Below are 26,725 nucleotides of genomic sequence, written 5' to 3'. Positions count from 1 at the left end.
GGCGCGCGGCGGCCTCCGCGGTTCCCGCCCCCCGACGAAGGCGCCCCAGGAGGGCCGCGCGGCGGCCGGCGCCGGCGCCGGCCCCTGCGACCCGCTGGCGGCCGGCTGCTGCAGGTCAACGTCCATGGCCTCCTGGGCCATCGCCGCCCTCACGAGCGCCCGCGCAGCCAGGCGCCCTCGCCCGCCCGCAGCGCCGGCACTCGCCGCCCCATTGGCTGCTCGTCCGGCTGCGGACGGCGCGCGCCAAAGCGATGCTCGGCTGCCATTGGAGGGCGAAGTAGCACGCCGCCTTCTTACTGGGCGGCCTGCCCGCCAGTTTCCCGGCCGTTCGCGTACGGGGGGCGGGAGGGGAATGGGAGGGCTAGGTTCCGTTCGTAGCTGGAGAGCTTGCGCGCTGGCCTGAGATTTAAAAACTTGGAAGAGTAACCACCGCAGCGCCTGACGGCGGATCTGCTTGTCTGCTTTGGCAACGTGCGTGGCCTTTTTCTTTCTCCCCGTGGCAAAAGTGAGGCCAGCTCAGAGGAAAACCAGGAAAAATGCCGGTTTTTTTAAACATTTCTCCCCCGGCCCGTTACACGTGTGCACACTCTGCAGCGCATGCTGAAAGCAAAGATGCCCGTGGATGTGTTTTACAACTCGGGTCTTCTTGCACGTGAAAATGGTAGCTGCTTTTTTAGAGTTTTTCACAGGAAATGCCCTGTCCATGGAAATTGCAGCCCAAATTTGCCGTGTACCTGCCAGGCGTATGCCGCGTAAAGTGGGAAATGGGTCTTAAGCAGCAGCTAATTTAATAATTTCTTGGGATCAGCCTGAAGGGGACTGAAGTACTCGAGGTTTGCGCCACATTTTATAACCTTTTGCTGGGCCAGCGGCTGCTGGGCAGTTTATGCATACCAGGTTTCAGTCTGAATCTTTAAGGAGTTATTCATGGCTCTGAACTCCGCCTCAAAAATAGATACTGTGCCACGAAACGACACAGAACCATTAGAAAGGATTTCCCTGAAGAACTTCTACCTACCCCCCAGTTTTTAAACGGGACAAGAGGGAACTTAGGAGTTCTGCATTGTTGCAGTGTTTGCAAGCCATCACCTTCTGTGCCACCAAAGCTAGAAAACAAGCTAAAGAACTTAAATATACAAGCGCAAGCAAACGATCATGTGTTTCTACCCTTTACCTATTTCCGGGATGCAGTATCAGCCACACCTGCACTATGAGCAATCACTTCTAATAATGCTGTTTCCTACATTAAGTTTGCTTCTGATCTGCTTACAATTCTCCCACTGCAGCCACGGTGTATCAGCCTGAAACTCCACAGTGTTCCAAACGTCACAAGAAGTGGGTCTTCCATCCATAAAAGTTCAATCACAAATGCGTTTAGCCCTTAAGGTGCTACAAGGCTCTTTGCTGTTGTGTCAGGATGTGTACGGTCTGCACAAACCCACAGACATTCGCACTGGGTGCTGAGCTCTCAAGGAGACGGTTTGACCCGAACGCATGGAGAGGACATGGCCGGACTCCTGCTCCTTCAAGCCCTGGTCAGGTGCCTGAGGAAAATGCCCGCTGGGGGTTTTTTCTGGCCTGGAAATGCAAACAGCCACAGGACCAACACTGACATATTAATTGAAATTCACAGAGGGCAAAAGGACGATATCTGACGTTATTTACTCAGCATGCCTTTATTTTTCTCTCATGCACAGATTGGGAACATACACAGTAAGATCTATACAGTCCTGTGCATTGGACCTAGAATTCCTGTTGGGTTGATTAATGGCCCTAAAATGAGCAGTAGGGCTATAGACCGAGGGCGGTGGCAGGCTCTCCCACCCTCAGGACGCAGCTGGACAGCCACCTGGGAGGGACGGTCAACTGGGAGTCCTGCACTGAGCAGGGGGTGGCCCTCCGGCCCCTTCCAGCTCTCCTGTTCTAGGATTCCGTGATTCTTTGAGTACTGCTTTCTATTGGAGGGAACCATTTCTGTCCCCTGCCCCCACCCCCCCATCTGTAAGGGTGCGATCCTACGGAAGTTCAGGCAGAAAAAAAGGATTTCTGGGCATTCAGGGTATGGCAGGCCTGTTGTTCCTGTTTGAACTCGCATGGCCTTTTGCCATCGGCGGCTTGCGAACTGCAGCTGCGAGACTGGGGAAGCTTGCCCTCTTGCAAGCAGGTAAATTGAACTGGACGCAGCGGGCATGTTGGGATGCCACTGGGATCCAGTTGCTCCCTGCTGGCAGTTAAGGACACAGAGAGTCCTTGAGTAGTGGAAATAAAGCAGTGGCAGAGAAATAACCGGGAAGAACCAGCAGTACTGCGGTCAATATCCAGTCATTCTGTGTGTTGTTATACTGCCGCTAGATACAGGGTAAGCCATAAATGGGGGTAGGTGGCAACAGCAAACGTTAGTCCCCTTAATGCAGAAAAAACTCTTGTGGCTCTGCTGTAAAAATGGCAATGGACAATATCATCATGTCTGTGCATTGTCTGTTTTTTCATTAATTTGATGTGTGCATGAGAGAGGAGGAGGAAGGAACCCGTTTGGCAGAACACGGCTGCACTGTGTTTTAGGCATGGTGGTTACTCATGTCATGTGACTCCAGGATGGGGTCGCCAGGGTGGTGTATTTTGGGGTGACCCGCTGCCCTGGCAACGCTCGGCTTACAGCTGGGTCCCTTGTTCCAGGATGGACGGCCGCGTCATCTGAAACCAGGCAGCACAAACCAGCTCATTACCAGGCCGGGTCCCAGACGAGAGCTTGTGCCTTTGCACCGACTGACAAATGGCCCAGCGAACCATTTGCCGAAAGGGAGTTCTAGGCCTGTGCTGAGCCTGGAAGAGGCAGTGCAGCCGTGAGCGCGCGGGGAGGTGGGGCTGGCCCTTGCGCAGCCCAAGCGAGCCCAGGTTCATCTCATGCAGAGAGGCTGTCCCGGCCGCCATCTTGGGCCACAAGGAGCTGGTTCACAATCGCTGCAAAAGAAAGGGCAGTGACTTTCAGCGCAAGGCGAGGGCCACTGGATCCCTTGAGCTGGTGGGTGTGCAACCTCTTGCAGCCCCAGGGCCGGCCTTCACGTCAGAGATGCTCTTGGGACACCATTCCACGGGTAAGCAGGGCGGCAGGCGGAGGGGCCGGAGCCCAGACTAAAGAATGCAAGTAACACTGCACGTCCCAGTCGCGAACACATGCAAATAAGAAATACTGTTTTTGCTTAAGGCACTTTCGCTGCCAGTATTTTTGCTCAGGAGGGGCAAGTCAACCCTTTCGAGAGCAGGAGAGCACCGAAGGGTCACTGGCGGGGAGGGGGGGGTGTATCCTTGGAGGAACCCCAAGGGAATGGGCTGGGACCGCCTCCACACCAAGGGCCTCCAGGGTAGCTTCGGCTGCTCTGGCCGCTGCAGCATCCCCTGGCGCCAGGCCAGGCCTGCAGTACCTTCGGCAGATGGGCGCTTAGACGGCTCAAAGTCCCTGCACAGGTTGATGATGTCCCGCAGGTAGGAAGGGCAGCCTTCTCCCAGCGGTTCCTGGTATCTCTGCTTGTAAACCTTCTCGTAGATCTCCACTGAAGTACAGCCTAAGGGAAGAATCACAGTGGCTCCGGGGAGATGGGGCTTGTTTTACCAGCCGCCTGACCATTAGCAGAGGGAAGCAACAGCCCCAGGCAGAGATGATGGGCGACGGCAGGAGGCCACACATGCCTGGATGCGATGGCACGATGGCACGAGCCCGGAGCCTGGTGCCCTCAGGGGCAGGGGCGGCTGCAACACCATCACCAGCGGAGGAGGGATTTGGCTGCGATGCGGTTGGCATTTGTGCATGGAAGGGGAGGGGGCCCCATCTTGGTTTTGGCCTCAGGCCGCCCTGGTTGTTTCACATACACAGAGTGGATTAGTCAGATACCCTAAACTGGCAGTCAAATGTGTTAATTTACTGAAAGCGTGTGTGCCCTTCTCTTCAGCCAAAAGGCTCCCAGGAAGTAAACATTTGGAACGGCCCTACGATTTAAAGAGCTTGGCCGAAAAGGAAAGCAGGCAGGAGGGGGGAATGAGCGCATGGAGGCCACGGACGGTCACGAGGAGGGCTCCCACTTCAAGAGGACTGCTCCACCATGAAAGGGGTGCCAGGACCACTCCCAGTAGATGCAGAGATGGAGTCTCTGCCCTTCCACCCCTCCCTCCAGCAGCGGAAGAGAAAGTTAGTCGCTCCCCTAGATCCGGAGAACACACTGCTGCCCCTCCAGCAACCAAAGGAGCCAAAACTGGATGCGTTCGCGCCTCACCTGCAAATGGGATCTTGCCAGTCACAATTTCCCAAAGCACGATCCCGAAGCTGAAACAAAGAGAAGGGGCCCTGTCAGGCTGGCCAGCGGTCACAACGGTCAATTCCCAGCTGTGCTGCTAAGCACTTCAAAAACCTGGGAGCCAGTCTTCCCCAAAGTGGCACACGCTAATATCTATCTTTGTGTGGAAATGCAGAAGTACTGTGAACTCAAGCCACCTGAAATCAAATAGCATCCTCAGTTGATTTGCAGCCTGGATCATCTCAAGCCAGTGGAGAACATTTTCCCCCTCCAGGCTCAGTCACCAGCCAGGCAAAGATTTCTGGAGGGACGGGGAATGTAGCAGCACAGGGAGGGAAAGAAGCACTACTCCTTCCTTCCCCGGCCACGATCCCGCCAAGCCGAAGCGACCCGTGTTGGCCCCCGTTTGCTTAACAGACTCGCGAGGGGATGTGGTTTTGCACGGGCCTCCTCCGTATCTCCCTGGAAGGTCCAGGGGGCTGCAGCCTTGGCTAAGAGCCAAGAGGTGGGGTGAGCAACCTCGCAAACAGGAGAGATACCTGTATATTTCACTAGCCAGATCGTGCGGGTGGTTCACAGAGGCCAGACCCTGAGGGCAGATGTAGGCTGAAGAAGCAACCTCCTTGCAGTGTTTCTCCTTGCTTTTCTGGCTGATGGATGACTCCGTCTGATCCAGCTTGAATCCTGACAACTGAGAGGAGCAGACGCAACCGTGATGAGCGCCCCAGCTCAGTTCTGGCAGTTTTCTTCGCCTTCGGGAGCCAGCCATCTCCAAGCAAACAGCTCTGAATCACCCATTCAAAAAGGTTTCACCTCACACTAGGGAACGAGGGACCAATGCTCTCACCGTTCCCGGGGAAACTCATTTTACCCCGGCTGCTGGGAGCATTGCAGCTAAGCGTGGAGGAGATGGGGCTTGGTGCTGGGGTGCTTGGCAGGCGACCTCAGCTCACCTGCTCACCTGGAAGTCCCAGGAAGCAATGCATCCTGGCCATTGCAGCCCCAGGAATGGCCCTGAAGCCACAACGAAGACGAGCGGGGCGGGTGAGCCTGCAGGCAAGCTGTGGATGCACACACGGGCCTGGTCCATAAAGCGTGGCAGCCTCTGTTGGCTTACCTGACTCCGGGGGACCACCACGCCTTCCCAGGCAGGCAACTTGCCATGATTCCAATAACGGGCCACAGCAAGAGGGAGATCTCACCTTGACGCAGTAGCCTTTGGCAACCAGGAACTTGGTGCTGTTGATGTAGCGACGCATGTGGCCTTTGTCTGCTGCCTGGTGCAACCTGCAGCCGAGAAGAACCGAGAGCAACACAGGTGCAGGGGTGGGGGTGGGGGGGGTGTGCAGAAGAACATTTTCTGCTTTGGTCCACTCATCCTCTTGTCCCACTCAGACCCAGCACCAAAGGACTCCTTGGCAGGACCCAGGTGTGCACAATTTGGGTTGCGCAGTTTGGCCCTCTGGTCAATCCAGATTGGCCCATTCCCAGTCCTCCTTGTTCATGTCCAGTTTCAAAGCAAGCGTTTGCACAGCACCGGTGGGCTTGCCCTGGCGTCATCTGCAAGGCCAACCCCCTCCCACAGGAGCAAAGGGGTCGCCCTGCACTGCATCCAGCCTTGGTCCATTGAGTGCAGTACTGTCGACACTGACTGGCAGCAGCGTTCCAGGGTTTGGGCCCTTTTTCCAGAGCTACCTAGCGATGCTGAGGATTGAAATTAGCACCAGCCACACACCGATCGGATGCCCTACCGAGCAATCATCTCATCTCCAAGCAGGTTTGAAAGTATTTAAAAACAGTGGACTGGGGGCGGGGGGGGGGGGAGATTAGCAGCATCTCTCACACCAGAGGCCTGTCTTCATTCCACTTCTCTGACCAGACATGTGACTTAAAAGGTTCAGGGCACAAGCCCAAAGAAGACGAATCTGCAAAGCGTGCACGTGTCAGTGTATCCATGCTAAGGAAGAAATGATTACTAGATGCATTCAAATTCCAAAAGAGGCAAAGATGGCCAATTAATTTCACATCCAAATAATCACATACCAAATAAATTATTGAATTCATTTGCACTCTGCCAAACCAAGGATCACGGTGTTGCCAAAGCATAATTTCCAGGCTGGGAGAGATTATGGGATACATGAGCCTTGGCAGCGCAGTAGCACCGTTAGAGTCCAGGCCGGGAGACCCAGTTCTAGTTCCCACTTGGTCACACAGCTCCCTGGGTGACTTTGGACCCATCACCGACTCTGCCAGCCTAACCGACTCACAGGATTGTTGTGAGGAGGAGAGTAAGGGGGGGGAGGACTACGTACGCCCCCGCGAGTTTCTTGAAAGGGCAAAAAGGCAGGTTATAAATAGAATGAGCAAACAGGCAAACAGACGTGTGCCCGCACACACTGCTGCGCACAGGGAAGTGACGGGGAACTGTCCCCTCCCCGGACACGGTCCCCACGTGAACCCCCCCGCTGCCCCATCGATTGTGAGGCTGCCACGAAAACGAGGTCTCTCATTAGCAGCAGCAAATGCCCGGGGCCCTGGATAAGGGACGTAGGGCCGGAAATGCCTGTCGTGCCTAATGACTCGGACTCGTCGTTGGCACGCGAGAGAGGGCCAGGAGCCCCCAGCGAGGATCAGGCTTTAGAACAGGAAGATTTCCACTTGGTGCCCATGGTGCAAACACCCCCCCCCCACCCCACTGCCACCTGGCTCAGAAGTTTCTGTACAAGTCCCTGGGGGTCGGGCTGGACAGTCTGCAGCCATGGAGGATGCCCAGCTGAGGAGGAGACTTCCACGCCTGGGCCAGTTAGAAGGGAGGCAAAGCGAGAGGAGGAGGGAGAGGAGTCTATCTAGCCCCCGGAGGGAGGGAGGGAGGGAGGGAGGGACGGACGCGGAGGTTGAGATCCACATCCTAAATCTCAGAGAGAGCAGAAAGGAGGGGGCAACGGTGGAATAAAAGGACTTTAAGCTTTTATTGCCTGCGTCTGTGTGAGTAATTGGGACGTGACTCCGGCCTCACGACCGGGCTCCAGACCACGCAGCAGTCCCAAGCCCAGACATCGCTCCAGGCGCCCCCCGCGTGTCCGAGTGCAAAAGCTCTGTCTGCTTGGACGTGCTGGAAGCGCCTCCATGTGAGGCCGACGCGCACCGCTCTGGAATGGCTGCGGAAAGAACGCCAGACGATCCAGGGCAGCCCAAGAAGCCTTCCGCACCCCTCCTGCGCATGAGCCGCAGCAAAGGAGCCCGGCGCCCACATCATTCGGGGCGCATTTCTTCACGCACCGGGGGCAAATGAGAATGAGAACAGTGCTGTAGGGTTATCATAAGCAAGAAACCCTCTTCCTCTCCCCACAGATTCTGACAAAACTTCAGAGGCATGAGGTCCTTTTCTGAAATTTGACAGTTGCTTAAATCCAAGCACACACTCCTCAAGGTGCAGAGAAGCCTCTGCCCATGTAAAGAGCTGAATCCAGAATGAAACGTCCCCTCCTCCCCTCTCTACAACAGCAGGACCGTTCGGCCCCATGTCTACGTGGGGGAAAGCCCTCTTTCAGGCCCTAGTTCTCTGCCTCCGGTGACAAAATGGCTCGGGCAAGCGGTGTACTTGCAGGTACTCAAAAACGGCTGTCCAGCTCGGCCCGCAGCAGCCCTCACGGGCCTCTTCTTTCCCTCCGCCATACCTGTACAGCCCCGCTGCAGCGTCAGATGCCATTTCGGCGCGAATCTTCCAGGACAAGCCGGGCTCTTTTGTCAGCACTTCCCGCAGGGTGCCTTTTTCACAGTATTCCACAACAATGGAGAACTCGGGAATGGGCCCTGATGCCAAAAAGACACAACCGGAATCGAGGCAACCATGGGTGTTTCCATCCGGAGTGCCTAGCCTTGCTCGGGGGCAGTGAAGATCCCTCTGGATCGAGCTGGATTCCAGCTTCAGGACATGGCATAGGTGGAAGGAGGGATCGGCACCAGGTGTGCTTGGAGATCCACAGACGATTGGTAAGAGAGCGGCACTTGTTAGAAAGAGCTACAGTGAGCCTGGTTGGGTGCCTTCTGGCCAAGAGGAGAGAGGAGGATGCTCAAGGCCAGGGCACGTCCTCGTGCCCAAGAATTAAAGGGAGAGGCAGCAGGAAGCACAGGCTGGCCAAATGCCACATAATCCACGGGTACCAAACCAGCAGGGCCCCTCCGAGCCCTGTGCCATTCATTTCAGCAAACACCCCTATTCTTTTGAAGCAGGTGGCCTCCAGAATTATTCTGCATCCAGCCCTGGCGGGGTGACATGGGTCTCCCAGGGCAGGATCCTGCCCACGCAACACCTTCACCCCAGAACACAAGTGGCACTCGTTGGCCAAGGACTTACCACTGTCATCGATACAAATTCCATACATGCGGAGGATGTAGGGGGACTCGAGTCTCTTTAAGGTCCTGATCTCTTCCGTGAAGACCTTCCTCACCGCCCTGGGAAAGGCAGCAAAGGATCAGTCAGGGGCATGAGGGAGACCGCCTCTTTTCCTTCTGCTAGGCCAGCGGCAGGGTGGAGGGAAGGGAGCTGCCCTTGGGGTGGAAACCTGAACTGGCACCGGAAGGACAGGATGCAGCTGGGCCGACGGGAACTGGCTCTACTGGGCCGGAGACAACGGACCCCAGGTGGCAAGCCAGGTACAGCTCCCTGAGGGCCTCTCAACAGCCAGGCCTGTCTGCTGCGACCATGGATGGCTCGACAGGATGGCTCATTTCTCCCTTCCTACCCAAACGGCCAAATTCCAGGCGGTGGCAATGGAACAAGACAAAGGGGAAAGGGCCCACACGGTGCAGCGCAGAGCTCCCTTGGCCGGTGCTGATGCCCTAGAAAAGGGCTTTGCAGAGCGGGGCTGGTGGGACACACGGCGGCTGGGAACCCCCACCCCGCGGGTGGAGAGGGCGTCCGCCACCGGCCCCGGCAGAAAGCCCCGCAGAAGGAGCCGCCGAGCCGTTCCTCGGTTGCCTGTGAAGGCTGGCGGGCACGAGGTCCGCCAGCCCCCTGCCCCTCGCAGAGCTTCCCGGAGACCCTCACTTTGTGTTGGTGGTCAGAGGATTTTTGAAGACTTTGATGGCCACGGGTGACTTGTAATATTCTCCCTTGTACAGCGTGTAATGCTTCATCTCCGATACAGGAGTCGTCTTGACTAGCAGTCTCTTGTCTATCTCCGTGATCTCGAGGTGGCCGTCTGCCCCCTCCCCTAGGGCAAAAGGAAGGGTGTCAGCAATGGGGCCATGGGAGCACAGCCCAAGAGGGAGACGGGGGGCCCACACAGGGGTCTCCTAATGTCTAAGCCCACACAGTCAGGATACCATATTGGACGGGGTGAGTAAGCCCCCCGTAGGGAGGGTGGGCTTCTCTCAGATGTGGGCTGAGGGTCCTCCTTGTCAGCAAAGGCCTTCCTTTTGCAAGAGGCAGCTACCAGCCCAACCCAAAATGAGCACTTCTCCCCTCTGACAAAGAGGATTGTGCAGGCAAACCTATTTATTTATTTAGGGGTTTATATCCTGCCTTTTTCCTCAAAGGGCTCAAGGCAGCTTACATCTCCTCCTCCATCTTATCCCCACAACAACAACCCTGTGAGGTAGGTTGGGCTGAGAGCCTGTGACTGGCCCAAAGTCACCCAGTGGGCTCCATGGCCAAGCAGGGACTCGAACCCAGGTCGTCAAGAGTCCCAGTCCCGTGCTCTTAACCACTACACCGCACTGCCTTATGCCATAGCAGGTGGCCTCCAGCAGGCCTCCAACACAAGGCCTGCAGCTGGACCAGCCGCTGCACCCTCTGCCGGCCCAAGTTGGCCTCCCTCCTCCCTCCTCTCCTGCCCCATCCCTGCCCCAAGAGGAAGGGACTCCACAAAGCACGGGTGCACCTCTGAGCATCTCCTTCCAGCAGACCTTGTCCTCCGCAAGATCCTGGCTACCCTGCTTGTTCACAACACCCTTCTCGAAGTTCGCCAAGATCTTCTGCTCCACTTGCAGCTGCAGCAACAGGGCCTGGCCGACGTTGCCAAAGCGCTCGTTCTGGTAGGCAAACTTCTCCAGCATGTCACCGGCCTTCACAAACTTCTCCAGATGGTTCCAGCCCTCATACGTGCCAAACATCTGCTGGGTCTCCTTCATAAGGACCAACATCTTCTGCAGCACCCATGTCAGTTCAGGGGACAGCTCCTTGGCAGGCCTGTGCCGGAGAAGTCTGATGGGTTGCAGCAAGAGCTCCATGCGTTCCACCAGACGCGCTCTCTGCTTCTTGCAGCTCTTCATGCGCTGGCACTGGCCGTAGATGGCTTGTGAGGTCTTCAGGATGCCCTCCACAATGTCCATGGCTACAAGAAGCAGAGCAGAAGACAGTTCGAAAGGGGAATCTAGGCAGAAGCAAAGTCACTATTTGCTTTACTTTGGGCAATTTGCTCTTTTGAAATGAGCTGGGGGAAATGGGTCCGGTACGCAGATGTGCACAGATGTCACACTAGTGCAGGAGTCAGCAACCCGCGGCTCCGAAGCCGCACGTGGCTCTTTCGTCCCTCTGCTGAGGCTCCCTGTCGCTCAAAATATGCGCCACAACTGCCAATGTGCAACACCAGCCGGCACGCTATTTACTGAGCTTTTTGACCCCCCAGTAGGCCAACCATGGATAAATCCAAGAAAAGAAAAGTTTCAGAAGCTAACAGAATGTTTAATGGTACGTGGGCAGATTCATTTGCTTTCACTGCTGACGAGACTGGTTTACCAGTATGCTTAGTATGTGGTGAGAAATGGGCAAACAACAAAAAGTCAAATGTTGCAAGACATTTCCAGAATAAACACACAGCCTCTGCTGAAAAATATCCGGATGGAGATGGGAGGAAAAAAGCCGTTTTGGAACTGATGCGGAAGGTTGATCTGAGCAAAAATCATTTCAGGAAGTGGATTAAGTCTGCAAGTTTGGGAAATGATTCTGTAAGTTCAGAGAGGAAAAAAACACATTTTCCTTCCCTGTCACTCCCCTGACCATCGACCCATCCCTACGGAATAGGACCGCATTTGCAGGTGTAAGTCAACCCAGCCTTGAGATGGAGCCGGCCGACATCGCCGACGAGGATCTATGGGCGCCCGAGTTCAAACGCTTGACAGCTCATCTTGAAGATGTTGCCTGTCAGAAGGCCATTCTTGCTCAGAATCACAAATGGAGTGATATTGCAAACCTTCCCAAACCGGACAAACTTGTGCTCGAAACATGGAATGCCATCCCTGACTCTTATATGAACATGAAAAAGTATGCATTTGGAGTCCTGTCGATCTTCGGCTCGACATACATATGTGAGCAGGTCTTCTACAACATGAACTAAATTAAAAAGCGACCATCGCTCACGCCTCCCAGACGACAGCTTACAATCCGGTGTGAAGGTGAAGGCGACACCGTACAGCCCCGATGTGCGGATGCTGTGTGCTGCGCTTCAGGAGCAAAATCACATTAACCAGGTAAAATAAATATCTTAATTGGCTATTATTTTGCAAATATATATTTTACATTCTTCAGTGAAACAGTCCTTTTTCATTCAGGTTGACAGCTGACTGCACCCTCCAGTACACGTGATAAAAGGATGAGGGCACACAGAAGCAGGCGGCATTTTTGGTTTGCTGCAGGTGGATAATTTAAGTTCGGCTTTTTATTTCATAAATATGAGGAGGACTCAAATAGACATTGAGTATTTTATTTGAAAGTAACCTTCAACCTTTGAACCTTCCCCAGAGTTCAAAATGTTTTGGTTGCATGCAGAAATAAAAATTTGTTTTCTCTCTAGTAGTTCATTGATTTCATAAATGCAACACAGTATAGTTTTTTATACATAGCATAAAGGTAAAAAAACAATATATGCCATGTTATCTTCATTTTAGATGTCAAAGGGGTTTTGTGGCTCCCGGTGTTTTCTTTTCTGTGGGAAACGGGTCCAAATGGCTCTTGGAGTGTTTAAGGTTGCCGGCCCCTGGCCTAGGTCATCCTGATCTTTGTGGAACCAGCAATGGTTTATTGATTGCATTTCTATCCTGCCCCAGAGCCAGAGCTCTTCTTGGTGTTCACATCCACAACTGCACAAAGCTACTCTCCTTTCAAAAACGTTACTTAGATGCTCTGAGCAAAAAGCTGCACTGGCACAAGATGAAGAGCGTGGAAGAGAAAGACTTTATTTGGGGCCGCCCTTGAAGACGGGAAGCTCGTACAAGACGCAGCAGCCAGACTAATAACTGGGACCAGCCTTTCCTCTACTGCAGGACATTTAATTAGTTCAGGCTTTGTTAGTTGTTTAATCTGGTTCAGTCAGGTTTTATCTTGCTTAAAGTCTTGCGATGTTACATGCGTTTTAAATCATGGAATTCTAGAGTTGGAAGGGGCCAAGAAGGCCTCTGGTCCAACCCTGCAGGACACCAAGTCACACCCTCCCTCTCAGAGGGCTGCCCAGTTTCTTTCTGAATGTCCGAGGGGATCTTTTAGCAACTTGTCGGTCGGATTGTGAGGGGACGCCATGTGCAGGAGGGCCGTGAGCTGTTCTTCCCTGAGGTGGAGGGCAGGATGCGTTCTGCTGGGGCAAAGCTCAAGGACCGGGCTTCAGGCTGGGTGCCAGGAAGTGCCTCCCGATGGTTAGGACCCCGAGGGGGTGGCATGGGCTTCCCCGGGAGGTGGCGGAGGCCCCGTCACTGAGGGTGGTCACGGACAGACTGGCAGCCGCACGCTGGGGATCGCATGAGCAGAGTCGGCCGGAGCCGGGGGCCAGGGGCTAGCCTAGGCGGCTCGGGAGGATGCTTCGGACTTGCTCTGATTCCACATTTCTATGAATCACTGGTGGCCCCTGGGCTGTGGCTGCAGAGCAGCGCCTCCAGCCTAAATCGGGCCTCCGGTTTCTCCTGGAACGCGTTTTCCTTGAACCTCGGCTGTGGGCAATGGGGCAGAGGCCAGGGAGTCGTCCTCAGAGCGGGTACAGAGATGCTACAAGAAGGCTTGGAGCAGTGGGGCAGGCTCCCCCAGTGCGCCCCGCCCAGCCCCACACAGATGGGCTCCTGGCGCTGCCACCATTTTCTTCCCTCCGCTGATTTGCGTCTTTTTTCCCCTGGTATGAAAAAAGTCGGGAGGCTGAGGGGGCAGGCCCTGGCACTAAATCCCGACAGTCGTCTAGACAAAATAATCACTGCATCTCACGCTGGACATGAAGGCCTGGAAGCTCACCAGTGCCCAAGCTTATGCGCCCCAAGGGGGCGAGGATACAGGACTGCACCCTAAGATATGGACCCCTGCCCTGTTTTCGGGAAACCACACCTGTGCCGGCCTGGGACGGCTCACCTCAGGAATCGGCCAAGTCTCTGCCCTGCATTCCGCGTCAGAGAAATTTACGGGGTGCAATGGAGTTTTGACCTCCGAGAAGGACACAGTTCTTCACTTTGAAATGCTCGGCAGTTCCTTCTGGTGCCCACAGCGCCTCGTTACTGGCGATCTGATGTCTGAAGGCAGCCTCCATCCTGCTTTTACTCACTGACGTCCATTTGCCGGGGGACTTGTTGCAACAAGAGACGCGCAGGGAACTGGTCAGAATTCCCGTGAGTCTTCTTGAGGCATCACGCCAAGGCAGCAAAGTTTCCTTTCACCCCTTGCATTCTCTCAACTCTAATTCCGCTCCCACTGCCTCCATATACATTTAATATAAATTCCATATGTCCCCAGCATACAAACCCTCGCATGGCATAGGAGAGCCCCAGAGTTCCCCATCCCCCATCCCCGCCCTTGCTTCACCCGAGGCCCCGATCCCGTACCTTCCTTCTCAGCTTCGGCCTCCTTCCCTCTTGCTGTGCAATCAGAACTTAATTCAAATACTTCAGGAAGTTTGTGCACTTCCCCTTCCACAGGCTGACTCTGACTTCCTGCAGAAATTTGACACAGCCAACGGTGCAATCGGCAAAAAGTCCTGCCAGGGAATGGGAGCTTCGTTTTCTGTTTCCTTGTGGTAGGAAATGCACTTTGCAAAAACCCGATGGGGGCAAGAGCAGGCGGGGAGGGGAGGGGAGGGGAGCTGGCTTGCACTCTGCTCCTGAAAGCCACCCAGCTGAGCAGCGCTGCCTCGATGCGGAACTGTTGCTCGGCTGGTGCTCTTGCGGCAATCGGCTGGGTGCAGCCCCACTTCCTGCCCCAGGGAAGACCTGGGAGTTGGGGCGCTCTGGGACAGGCAGCCCCGCTTTCCGTCTCGCCCATTCGGCAGCAGCCCCTTCAAGTGGCATGGAAGTGCATTTGAACTGCCTCCACAATTGCCCCTGTGGGCAAGCAGGAAGGGCCAGATGGAGAGCCACTTGGGTGGCCCACAAATGTGGTGGACTACAACTCCCACCGTCCTCAGAAGGCATGGTGAAAGGGAGCTGTGGGATAACACGCCTGGGGTGGCCACCTGGTCCTCGAGCAAAGCCTTTGCCCGCCCCTGCTGCCGGTTCGGGGGTCCCATCTCAGGAGCCCTGCCCCCTCCGGCTCCCCAGTCCCCCTGCCTCACGCAAAGCCCTCCTCCCGGATCGCCCCGGCCCCGGCCCTTTGCACCACTGGCTGAGTTCCCGGCCTGTGGCCTTCCCTTGCAGCCCTTCCTGTGCCTCGTGCCTCCTCTTCCTCTGGCCCACCAACCAAAACACCGGCTGGGCAGGGCGAGCCCCTCCATACCTGCTGGGTCATAGAATCATGAGGGAGTTGGATGGGGCCGTGAAGGCCATCGGGTCCGCCCCCTGCTGGTGCAGGAGACCACCTGGCACCCTCCCACTCAGAGGGCTGCCCAGTTCCTTCTTGGATGTCTCCAGTGCCTCGGGCCGCAGCTCCCGGGGTCACTGGCCACACCGGCCGGGAACAACGGGAGCAGCAGACCAACACCTGGGAAGGCTCCCCAGTCAGGGAAGGCTGCCCAGATCGTGGGGCCTTCTGCCACAGGTGCCACGAGCGGCCACAAGATGGCAGCAGAACTCTGGATGCACACTGACCCATCCTGGAGGTGCCCAGTGGCATTTTGGCTAGCGTTAGGAGCCGCCATTGGTAGAGGCCTTCCCCGCACAGGCCTCCCGCAGTTCTTGTCGCCCTCCAGATGTTTGGGCCCAGGTGTCCTCCTGTCGCTTGCAATGAGGCCAGGTCAGCCGAGGACAAAACATCTGGCGGGAACCCCTGTGGAGCCCGGACAGTGGAGGAGCGTGCAAGCCTTCTGAGCAGAACGGAACCGCGGCACCCGTCGGTCTAGGAAGCAAGCAGCCAAGGAATCCTGTCTCAGCAGCTGCCGAAAACCTGAGAGCGAGAGAACCGTTGCTGGCCCCCTGAAGGTGCTCCAGCTGATGGACTCCTCGAAAACCCTCCGTGTCGAGGCTGTTTCTCGTGGCACATCGGCGGATTGACAGCTCGCCCAGAACGAGCACTTCTGCCCTGGATACGTGCCCCGAAGAGTGCGGCCGACCCATGGGCGTCCTGGTGGGCCTTGGGCATTTCATGGGCTAGCGCAGGGCTTCCGTTCTCTGCCTCTGCAGAAGCCCACCTGGGCCTCGATGCAGGCCAAGGGTTCACCTTCCAGCTGCTCGCAGATCGCAAAGGCTGGACAGGACGGCCTGCGATCCTCGCTTTGGGCGGCTGGCAGTCCTCTCCTTGAAGGGGCCGCCAGTTGAAAAGGCTGCAGCCAAGTCCAGCTTAAAGGCAAAGGACCAGAAGGGGGGGGGTCCTGGGCCCAGGGCACGGAGCAGAGGCCCCAGGACACGGGACACGATCCTGTGCAGGGCAGGGCAGGGCGAACCTGGCAGCATCCCGGAGTGGCCGAGTGAGGAAGGGTGCAGAAGCCAAGCCTGGCGAGCAAGAGGGCTGAGGCAGCCATGAAGCAAAGAGCTGGCCCTCCTCCCAGTGCTCCCAGCTGGTGCTCATCCGGGCACTGAGTAGTCCAGCAGAACCGGGACCCATCCTGCAATTACTGCTCCAGCTGTCTCGGCTCCGGCCACCAGGTGGAGCCCCAGAGCTGCCCAGTCCGGGCAGAGGAAGCGCAGGCGGGCTTGGAGCCGGCACTTGGGGGGCAGGCTGGGCATCACAGGGCCAAGGGCGAAGCCAAGTGCGTGTATGGGGGGGTCAGCTCAGGCAACAGGTGCTGGGGGCAGCAGCAGTGTCTTGGAGAAGAGAGCAGTCTGCCCTGTGCCCCCCAAGCTAACCTGCTGCTGCCAGTGAAGTGGCAGGATCTGCCCACCGCGCCTCTTGGAACCAGGCTCAGGCGCCGTTCTGGCAGGGAGCCCCCCCCCCCCCGGTTCTTTGCCTCTGCCTGCAAAATGTCTCCACCATCAAGCCACTGTGCTCCCCACGACAACAGTGGCGATTTATTCGCTCTTGCGCCCATTTTCTTTCCCTTCCATGCTACCCAGCGCGATGCAATGGCAACCCGCATGGCAGTCAGTTTGCATGCTGGGACCCTCTTGCCCCATTCACTGTTTCCCCCAGGAAGAAAAGTGTGGAAAGGGAGGCGTTTCTTCTGCCGGCAATGTGTTTTGACACAGCGCTCATTACACGCTGGTGCCAGCCTGCGAGAGATTTGGGAGCAGGCCAAAGAACATCGTCTGGCGAGGTCTCCTTCAGGCAACGCGGCTCGACGTTAAATCGCTCCCCAAATCGTTGCTTCATTCCTTGTTTTCGTCAGGCACTGAGTCATTTCTGACTTGCAGCGACGCCGTGAATTCGAGTTCCCTCAGACTCCAACTGCGACTCCCTAGCTGGACCTGTGCCACCTCCTTTCAGCTCCTCTGTGAGCTGGCCAATTTTTAATTTATAGTGCAGATACTTCTATTATCTTACTCAAGAGCTACACCTGCAGCAATTTGTACCTGAAACAGAATCACATGCCTTCGGATGCAAAAAACAAGAGATTTCCACTGGAGCTTCAAAAAGAGTGGAGGGAAGCACTTCTTTAGCATGGGATTGAGATAGATTTATTCCACACACTTCTCCTTTCTGATTTTGTAACTTGTACTCACAAGGGAGGAGGGAGCCTGCCATCTCCAGGTGTTACAAAATGCTCATCACATGTGCAGCAAAATATTGGCCAATAACGGCCTCGCTGACCATGCCTGGGACGCTGATTTGCAGAGCTGGCTCCGAAGTCTCCATGGCGGAGAACATTCCTGGAGCGTGTGCAGCGGAATTGTCCTTGTTTGTGCAGCCGCACAGAACACAACGTCACAGGCGCCACCCTGAAATGCTTCTCTGGCGCTCGCTCTCTCTGCACTTACCCGGCGTTGTGCTTCCATTTCCCCATTTTGCTTCATACAGGTGGGCCAATGCTCAGATCCCAGGCCTGTTCCTGACCCCACCTGTCTTCTTTCAGGTGTAAAGCCGACTGTTTAAGGCTGCAATCCAGTCCTCTGTCCCAGATGCATGTGTGTGTAGCCGCTAGGTCTTGCCCGACCCACCACGACCCCACGGACAACATTCCTCCAGGCCCCCCTGTCCTCCACCAGCCCCTGGTCCACCCGAGCCCACACCCACCGCCCCAGGGACCCCATCCAGCCACCCAACCTCTGCCGGCCCCGTCTCCTTCTGCCACCAATCGTTCCCAGCATCAGGGTCATCTTCTCATGAGGTGGCCAAAGCATTTGAGCTTCGTCCTCAGTATCTGGCCTTCTGGAGGAGGTCGATTTCCTTCGAGACGGACCGATCTGCTCTCCTGCCAGCCACACACCCAGGCGTGGTGCTGCTTTTTGGAGCCCACCCGTCGGAGTGGCTGAGCAGCAGATGTGCCAGACGCCACTGGCAAGCGCCGCTGTTCGCTCAGGCCTCCCTGGCTCATCGCAGGTCACAACATGGCTGTTTGCCTGCCTCTGTTGCTGTGTGCACACGGTACTTGTTGGGGACAGCAGTCTGGGGGCCCCACCGGATGCTGCAGATCTCCTGTTTACCCCCCACTGACAAAGCTGTGAGCAAAGGGGAGGAGACCTGTGGCTGCTTTGTTTCCCCTTGCCCCAGCCCAGCCACTACGGCAAGTGGGGGGGGGAGGGGGCATGTGGGCAGGTGGGGAGAGGAAGGCAGGCTAGACAGGTAGCATCCAGTGGCAAACGGAGGAATCAGCTGCTGCTGCCTGCCGGCTTGCCCTGGGAGAGCCAGAAGAATTCAGACTTGCAGCCCTCCTTACAGTATGTCGGGATTCCCTTATCTTATTTTGGGGTGCCAATTTTGGGGTGCTACGTTGCCTTGTGCATGCTTTTACTTACTGTAAATCCTGGGATGCTGAACAGCCAAATGGAGGCATAGAAGTGCCGGCGAGCAGAGCATGATGGGGCAGGAAGGGGCAAAGAACCGAGCAGGGAAGTGCTTGCGAACTTCCTTTAACAGGCTCCCCCTCCTGGGATGACCCGAGACTGAAACACACCTTCGCACGTGGAATGAGCCTGACCCAAAGTGGGAAAACAAGAGTCTGAGAGAGGCCAAGCTGGGCCGATCCTGCCCCGCTCCCTCTGTCCTTGAACACGGAGCAGCACGTGCGTTGAAAAGGTTTACTTATTTCAAAATATACACCGTCTATGTACAATCATCTCATGCCTCCAGTTCAATCTAGCTTCGCACTTACGTTTAAAAAAAATCTATGCAGTAAACGGTAGGCAGTGGGGACCCCAGGATCAGGCTGCGTCCGAGATCAAATGCCATCTCTCTGCAGTTGAAAGAGGAAAGCTCCCCAGAGCAGGTTGCAAGTCCCGTCCAAGCAAGAGCAGCAGCAGCAAAAACGTGCAGGTGATAGTGCTGGGCCAGAACCGGCCTGACAAAACCCCTTGGCCGCCCCCACCTTTGGGGGCGCGATGTGCGTGCGCCCTGTCGCTGGAGGTGGGAGCTCCCTTGGGGAAGCACCCTGGCTCGCGGGAAGCAATCCAGCTGTGGAGCAGGGCTGCGGAGGCACCCCAGGGCCGGGAGAGGCAGCCAGGGTCACACCTGGCAGGCCGGGCCTTCAGCCCCGCGGGAGCACAGGTACTGCACGGGAGGCAGCGCAGGGAGCAAAGCTCTGGCCCAGCCTCTCGCCCGGGCGCCCGACCCTCGTGCCCGCGCCCCGCACACGTCCTGCTTCCCGGCTGGCGAGGGTCCCCTTGCTCACACGGCCGTCTCCGAGCATCTCCAGAGCACCGCCTGGAACTGGCTTCTCCCAAAGGAATGTGGCCTGGGGGCCCAAGAACCCACAGCCTCCTCGCCAGGTTCCCACTCCCAGCATTCCTTGCGGGATCCTGGGGTGCAACTGTTCACCCCTTTCCCAGCCTGCCAGCCTCCAGAATCCCGGGCCACCTGTGAGGTTCCCCGTCTCGGCCACCCGCACCTACAGCCCTTTCCTCGGCCCTTTCTCTCCTCTCCAGACCGAAATCGTGGAAGACATTGCAGGAAGCTGTTTTTCCCACTTGGAAAAAAGCAGCCAGCTCTTCAAAAATCCTTTTCAACCTTAGTTGCAGAGTTTATGTGTGTGTGTGTGTGGGGGGGGGGCTTTTCAGAGGGGGTGCTGCTGGGAAGAAAAGGTTAACCCCCCCCCCCAATTTTCCAGTGATTTTCTCCCTGGAAAATTCAGCCCTCCCTCAGGTGGGAAAAGATGGAGACCCTTTCCAAGGCTAAATGGGGCGGGGGGAGGTTTTGTGGGGAGGGCCACTGCCGGGGAGCAGACAGCTAGTCCTCCCCACTCCAAAACTGGCCCCCTCCAAAACTCGCTGCACCCTACCCCGTGAGGTGTGTGAGCAGTTCCTCGCCGATGCCGCCTGCTTCCGAGCACCTCCATGTTGCCCCGGCACAGCTGAATGCCGCCCCAGAGAAGGCAGGCAGGGCGGGGGGCACCATTAGGCACGCCCCCTCCCAGGGGACCACTGTCATCCTGCCTGCTTGCCAGCTAGTCAGTGGCATCACACCCTGGACCACCACCTGCCACGAGCATCTCTCGCTGTGGGGAAAGCAAGCCCAAGTCAGCCAGCCCCAGAATCCAGAGTGCGCAAGGGCAAGGAGACCCCGAGGCTGCCTTATCCGGGGGAGCCAGGAGGCAACGGGGCCCTTTGGCATGGCGGGCATGCGGCATTTTCTGGAGGAGCAGCGTCTCCCTCCCAGCAGGGAGGCCGAGGGGGGAGTGCATCCCTGTCCGGAAGCTGCCGGCGCACACCCCACTGACTCCGCTTTCTCCGCCCCACTGCTCCCCAGTCCTGCGAGGCCACTGCCCCCTGGCTCCTGGAGTCACCAGCAACACGAGGACGAGGGGCACAGAGCCACAGCGGCAGCATCCCCTCCAGTGCGGAGAAGCGGGACGGGCGGGCCAGCCCCGAGCCTCCCAGCCGCGCCCGCCATGATCTCTGCGCTCACGTGGCACCTCGTGGTAGCAGCTGCAGGCCGCCTCGATGCCCCAGGTGGCGTGATTCAGGCACTTGCTGAGGCAGGGCCGAGGCCGGGCGGCACCCGTAACAGGGAGAGGGGAGTGAGCCGATGCGAAACAGATGGCAAATGACGGGGCGACGTTTGGCAAATTAATGGACTGTGAAGAAAACAGTGCACACAGAGCCGAGCGGAGCCCAAGATCGTTTTCGGAGGGTTTGCGGACAGCGCTCTTGCGGCTGTGTTGGGACAGAAGGGTGTGTCTGTGTGACTGTGCAATAGGTAAGTTGGGCCACACTGGCTGCTACTGATTGCAAATGTGTCCACACCACCTTTAGCAGGTGCAGAACTCCGCCTTTCTCACACGCTCTTCGCTTTAAAAAGCCACCCGCCTCCGCCAGCCATGCTTCCAACCCCCCCCCCACACCCCCAGTGCTTTGGAAACAGGCGGGGGGCTTTTGCTGCCCTGTGGGGAGGGAAGGATAACACCAGTGCAGACACCGATCAAGGACACTGGAGCGCAAGTGCCCCTGTCTCTGGACGGCCAGCGAGGCCCCGTGGCTCCCGCCCCTGCCTGTTCCCGAGGCCTGCCTCCCAGCCTGGCTCGTGAAGCTAAACTGCGGAATTTGCAGACCGGAAAGTCCTTCCCCTTGGCGAGACAACCAGGTGGGTGACACGCAAAATGTACACCGGGGGGGCGGGGGGGGTCTACTGCACAATCCCTTTGCAAGGCTGCAGCCCGTCGCCCAACACCTACACACCGGGAAACCAGCGCAGGGACAGCTCCGGCCACCCTGCGCCAGGGACGCAATGCCTCAGGCCAGGCTGCTGCGCAGGCGCCAGGTGGAATCGGTGCACGTGCAAAACAAGGGTGATGTGCGGATCTCGGGTGCGCCACAGGATGATCCTCTGTTTGTCCCTCGTGCCCTCCCCCTGCGTGTTCCAGCCCCGCGGCCCCTCGCCTCCCCAAAGGAACCTGCACAGATCACCGAAGCCTGAAAGCAGCACAGCACAGAGCAGTCGTCCTCCTCCCGGGTCGCGGCCTTGCTTCGGGCCCCCGGGCTCTCAGTTCGGCAGAGCCCCCCAGATGGCAGCCCCGGCCTGCGTGGAGCAACCAAGGCCACTGCTGCCGGACGGGGGGCGGGTGCTGCAGCTAGCCGTCTTTCTCAAAGGTCTCCTCTGGAATGAGCGTCTGAAACGGATGGTCCCAGAATGTGCTGGTGATACCGAAGCCTGGAATGGCAGGGAGAGGGGACAGAGAGGGAAAGAGGGGTAAGTTGGCTCTGGCGCAGCCTGTTGGCGAGGTTTGGCCTCTTTTGGGGAGAGGGCCGTCCCCGGGGGCTCGGAACGAGAGAACCGGGAGGCGGCAAAAGTCCTGCTCTGTTCGGAAAAAGGGGCGGCCCACGATGCTTGGCAACAGATCAAGCCAGGGCAGGGCCCCGTGGACGTGCCCCTGCGGCCTCCCAACTTCCTCCACAATGCGAGTTAAATCTTACATCTGTTGTCCATCCTGCCCCTTTGTCTGACTTAATTATTTAACCTCAGCACATGGAAAACAGGAAGGAAAATAGGAAGGTCAGGATTGCTAAAGCAGCTGTTTTAAAGGTTCCATCCAGAGAAAGTACTTTCCATGCTGTCCATGGGGCAACTACGCATTGCAAAGGATTCTGGGGCATGCTAGAGCATTCTGGGAAATGAAAATGCCAGGCACAGTTCAAAGTGGGCAAAACAGAATCCTAACTCTGCCTATGCACCGATTGAGCCTGCGATGCCTGACCAAAATGGGGATTGTGGCGTCATGCGGAATCGTTCCATGAAAACGTCAGCCTGGTGCTTGGGCTTCCACGGCTGGTGTGGCTTCCAGAAGCCACGGTCCTGGTTTGCAGTAGGGGCTGCTGCTGCTGCTGCGCATGTTTCGGCTGCCCTGGGAGGACGCCACGGCTCACTGCGTCCAGGACACCCAGAATCCACAGCCTGTCCTTGGGTAGCTTGTTCTCCAGAGTAGCAATGGACCCTGCTCAGGTTCACACACAACGATGAACAATGGCAACTGCCCACTGCAGCTTGCGCAGAGTCGTAATGGCAAAAGCAGGTTGCTTACCTGTAACTGATGTTCTTCGAGTGGCCATCTGTGCAGTCACACATATGGGTGCTGCGCCTGCGCAGTGCCTTTGGCCGGAAGATTGATAGCTAACGGTTTTTGGCTGGAAGCTCCGCTCCCCCTCCCCATTGTGGCCTATAAAGAGCGGAGCGTCCGCCATTTTGTTCAGTCTTTGCGACCGAACATACGGTATCTTAATGGATTTTTTTTTTGTCGGTACCGTAAAGGAGATGGTTGGTACCGAAAATGCCCTCTCTCATCGACATTGAGCTGTCGATGCATCCACTCACCGACACCGAGCGGGGGCGGCGGGCGGGTTGTGTGACTGCACAGATGGCCACTCGAAGAACATCAGTTACAGGTAAGCAACCTGCTTTTCTTCGTCGTGGCCTCTGTGCATCACACATATGGGTAGATTAACAAGCTTACCATCAGAGGAGGGGGGAAGGTGTCCTTATTGTAGGACGGAGGAGAGAACAGCTCTACCGAAGGAGCAGTCCCGTCGAGCCCAAACATCGAGACGGTAATGCTTGGCGGAAGTGCAGGGATTCGCCCAAGTAGCGGCTCTGCAGACGTCATCAATCGGAACCCCGGATGCGAATGCTGAAGACGTAGCGACAGCTCTAGTGGAATGGCCTCGGGGAACTGTAGGCAGTTCGAGCTTAGCTAACTGATAACACAAGACAATAGTGTGGACTATCCACTTAGAGAGCCTTTGTGGAGTGACTGGGTCACCCTGATCTCTAGCCAAATATTTGATGAACAGTTTATTGGATCGCCGAATAGACTCCGCTCACGATCGATAAAAGGCTAAACAACACCGAACGTAGAGGGAGTGCAAGGATCTTTCCAAGGGATTCGACGGCGATGGAAAAAAGGCAGCAGTACAATGTCTTGTCCTGGATGGAAAGGTGTAGAGACTTTGGGCAAGAAAGATGGGTCGAGACGTAAAATGACCTTTTCTCTGTGGAAGTTTAGATAAGGAGGGTCGACGCGGAGGGCACAAAGCTCACTAGCTCTCCGGGCTGACGTGACAGCTACAAGGAACGCCGTCTTCCACGAAACTAATCGGAGATCCACAGTCGCCAAAGGTTCAAAGGGGGCCTTCATAAGGGCCTGTAGAACTACAGAAAGGCTCCACGTGGGCATAACCGGTCTAATCGATGGATTAAGATTATACAGTCCTTTCAAAAATCTCTTGAGGATAGGATGAGAAAATAAGGGTGATCCGTCGACTAAGCCACGGTGGTAGGCTATTACGGCTGTATACACTTTAATAGAAGACGGCTTCAGTCCAGAGTGATGCAACTCCAGAAGGAACTGAAGAATTTGTTCGATTGATGAGACAAGTGGGGAGAACGCATGAGACTCGGCGAAGGTGGAAAAACGTTTCCATTTAGCCGTATATGACTTCCTTGCGGACGGCTTTAGGGCAGAGTCGATAATATGCTGAATCTCAGGGTGCAAGAGCGTTGGGTTCGAATTCGACGGGGTCTGTCTCGAACCGGATGGTACGGAGAGACTGTGGCAGTGAGAGGCACCCGCATGGTTGGATTCGAGAATCGGAACCGAGGCGGTCGAAGTAATCGTCGATACCGATGGATTAATAGAAGCTGTCGGATTCGAGGCTCTCGAATCCGTCGTCGGCCCCAATGGAAGGTCAATCATCGAATCCGCCACGCTGTCAGGTTCAATGAGAGCAAGTCCGGGTGACGAAGTGTGCCGTCCATTTGCGTTATAAGATATGGAAGTGCCGGAAGATGAAGAAACTCCCCGTGGGAGATGTCGAGCAGTTTTGCAAACCACGCTTGGCGTGGCCACCAGGATGCAACTAGTATCCCCGATGCACAGTCGCTCACTATCTTCGCTATGACCTTCATCAGAAGAGGGATCGGAGGGAAAGCATAAAAGTTGATGTTGCCCCAAGAGATCATGAATGCGTCCCCTAGGGACGCTTGTCCGATTCCCGCTCTCGAACATTAAGTCTCGCACACCCTGTTCTGTTGGGTAGCGAATAGGTCCACATCGGGAAACCCCCAGCGCCTGAACAGGTGGTTGCGCGTGCGAGGATCCAGTTCCCACTCGTGCGAAGTGAAGATGTGTCTGCTGAGAAGATCCGCGTGCACGTTGTCTGTGCCGGCCAGATGAACGGCCATCAGAGTAATGTGTCTCGGAATGCACCAGTCTCAAATTCTCATAGAAAGCCTGGCTAAGGTCGGTGACTTCGTCCCTCCTTGCTTGTTCAGATAAAAAACGGTCGCTATATTGTCCGAAGTTATCTGAACGATCCGATGATGAAGAAGGTCTTCGAAAGAAGGGCCTTGAAGACTGCCAGCAGCTCTAGGAAGTTGATATGATTTGTGGATTCTAGACGAGTCCACATTCCGTGGGTAGACAGGCCAGAGCGTATCGCCCCCCATCCTAGGAGAGATGCGTCGGTACTGAGAGTTATCGAAGGAGGTCGCGTCCTGAAGGGGACTCCCATCACGAGATTAGTCGGTTTCAGCCACCAGGACAGGGGGTGGAGCACGGAAGATGGGATCCAAATCCATTTCGACTGTGGGTCTCTTTGTGGATGATACACCTTGTTGAAGAATAGTTGTAGTGGGCGAAGCCGAAGTCTGGCATGTGGAACTACGGAAACTGAGGAAGCCATATACCCCAGGACCGTCTGGATGGATCTCGCCGTAACCATTCCCTCTCTTCGGATTCGATGGATATGGCGAGCGAGAGTCTGCTGTCTGTCCTGAGGGAGGAAGGCTTTCTCCAACGTCGAATCCAAGTGGGCTCCAATGAAGGTGAGCGTCTGTGTCGGAAGAAGAGAAGATTTCTCTGTATTAATACGTAGGCCCAGACTATCTAGTAAGGTACAGGTTGTGTGGATGGTGTCTAGGAGTCCTTCTCTGGACTGCGAGACCAACAGCCAGTCATCGAGGTACGGGTAAATTTGTATGCCCTGAAGGCATAGGAAGGCACAGACAGGAGCCATGCATTTGGTAAAAACTCTCGGAGCCGTAGCCAGTCCAAAGGGTAAAACTGTGAACTCATAAAGTTGGCTTGCAACAGCAAAATGGAGGAAACGCCTGTAAGTTGGATGAATTGAAATATGAAAGCAGGCGTCCTTCAGGTCCAGTGAGGCGAACCAATCCCCTCTCCTTAACAATGGCAAAATATTTTGAAGGGTGGTCATACGAAACTTTCTCGGTATAATAAACTTATTCAAGTCCCGTAAATCCAAAATCGGACGTAGACCACCATCCCGCTTGGGGACCGTAAAGTATCTGGAATAGAATCCGTGAAGTCCATCAGATGGAAATACTTGATGAATCGCTCCTTTAAGGAGAAGTTGATGTATTTCATCGAGAAGTACCGGCGAACATGAAGTAGACCGGATCGGACTCGATGGAGGAATGATGTCGAATTCTATTCGATAGCTGTGTTGAACAATGGATAATACCCACCGGTCAGATGTGATGGACTCCCAAATGGGGAGTCGGCTTCGGAGCCGATCCCCAGATGAGAGGGGGGTGGGTATTAGAGGAGCATGAGGAGTGGTTCGCCAGTCCCGTCAGCGCTGCCTCCGATCGTCGAAACGACGGCGGCCCTGTTGGAAGCGCTGTTGGGGCTGAGAGCGGCGGTGCTGTTGATGCTGTTGTTGCTGGCGGTGTTGCGGCAGCTGTCTCTGCTGGTATGACTGCCTGTAGGATGGCCGATTCCAGGACCACTTACGTCTGCTGTGTGACTGGATCTCCATCCTGCGCGCCGTCATTCTTGACTCGTGAGTTTCTTGAGTTTATGGTTGGTACGTGAATGGAAGAGCCCGGAACCATCAAAAGGCATCTCTTCTATTCGCCGCTTGGTTTCCTCCGGGAAATTACAACTCCGAAGCCATGCGTGTCTCCGGAGGGAAACGGCACCGACCGAGGCCCGGGAGTCAGTGTCCACGTGGTGACGTGCCTGGACAACTGCTGCACCGCGACCTGCATGGCT

The 26,725-nt window shown here is 56.2% G+C and overlaps 3 protein-coding genes across 3 annotated transcripts in view; all 3 read right to left on the bottom strand.

The window, feature by feature from the left end:
• The window catches only part of RFWD3 (ring finger and WD repeat domain 3), a 12,703-nt gene extending 12,562 nt beyond the window's left edge, over positions 1-141 (bottom strand). The window contains exon 1 of the mRNA XM_044433921.1: positions 92-141. Within this exon, the coding sequence (XP_044289856.1) occupies positions 92-141 (50 nt within the window). The remainder of the gene's footprint in view (positions 1-91) is intronic.
• Positions 142-1,672: 1,531 nt separating this feature from the next.
• Positions 1,673-14,154, bottom strand: MLKL (mixed lineage kinase domain like pseudokinase). Its single transcript, XM_044434325.1, has 10 exons — positions 14,085-14,154; positions 10,175-10,627; positions 9,340-9,505; positions 8,647-8,744; positions 7,967-8,102; positions 5,492-5,576; positions 4,829-4,980; positions 4,269-4,318; positions 3,423-3,563; positions 1,673-2,961 (listed from the first exon to the last, which is right to left on the bottom strand). The coding sequence occupies exons 2-10, from the start codon at positions 10,623-10,625 to the stop codon at positions 2,903-2,905; spliced, it is 1,338 nt and encodes a 445-aa protein (XP_044290260.1). The 5' UTR covers positions 10,626-10,627; positions 14,085-14,154; the 3' UTR covers positions 1,673-2,902.
• Positions 14,155-21,777: 7,623 nt separating this feature from the next.
• Positions 21,778-26,725, bottom strand: part of FA2H (fatty acid 2-hydroxylase) — a 47,202-nt gene continuing 42,254 nt past the window's right edge. The window contains exon 7 of the mRNA XM_044434178.1: positions 21,778-21,867. Within this exon, the coding sequence (XP_044290113.1) occupies positions 21,788-21,867 (80 nt within the window). The 3' untranslated portion in view covers positions 21,778-21,787. The remainder of the gene's footprint in view (positions 21,868-26,725) is intronic.

This window comes from Varanus komodoensis, unplaced genomic scaffold (genome assembly GCF_004798865.1).
Source record: "Varanus komodoensis strain SLA01 unplaced genomic scaffold, ASM479886v1 scaffold27, whole genome shotgun sequence".
Taxonomy (NCBI): domain Eukaryota; kingdom Metazoa; phylum Chordata; class Lepidosauria; order Squamata; family Varanidae; genus Varanus; species Varanus komodoensis.
This window is presented reverse-complemented; position numbering and strand designations above follow the sequence as displayed.

Coding starts and splice junctions, on each gene's coding strand:
- MLKL (XM_044434325.1), bottom strand. CDS start 10,625: ATGGACATTGTGGAGGGCATCCTGAAGACCTCACAAGCCATCTACGGC. Junction 8,103..8,646: donor AATTTGTATCGATGACAGTG/GTAAGTCCTTGG, acceptor TTTTGGCATCAG/GGCCCATTCCCGAGTTCTCC. Junction 5,577..7,966: donor GCTGCAGCGGGGCTGTACAG/GTATGGCGGAGG, acceptor TCTCGGCTGCAG/GTTGCACCAGGCAGCAGACA.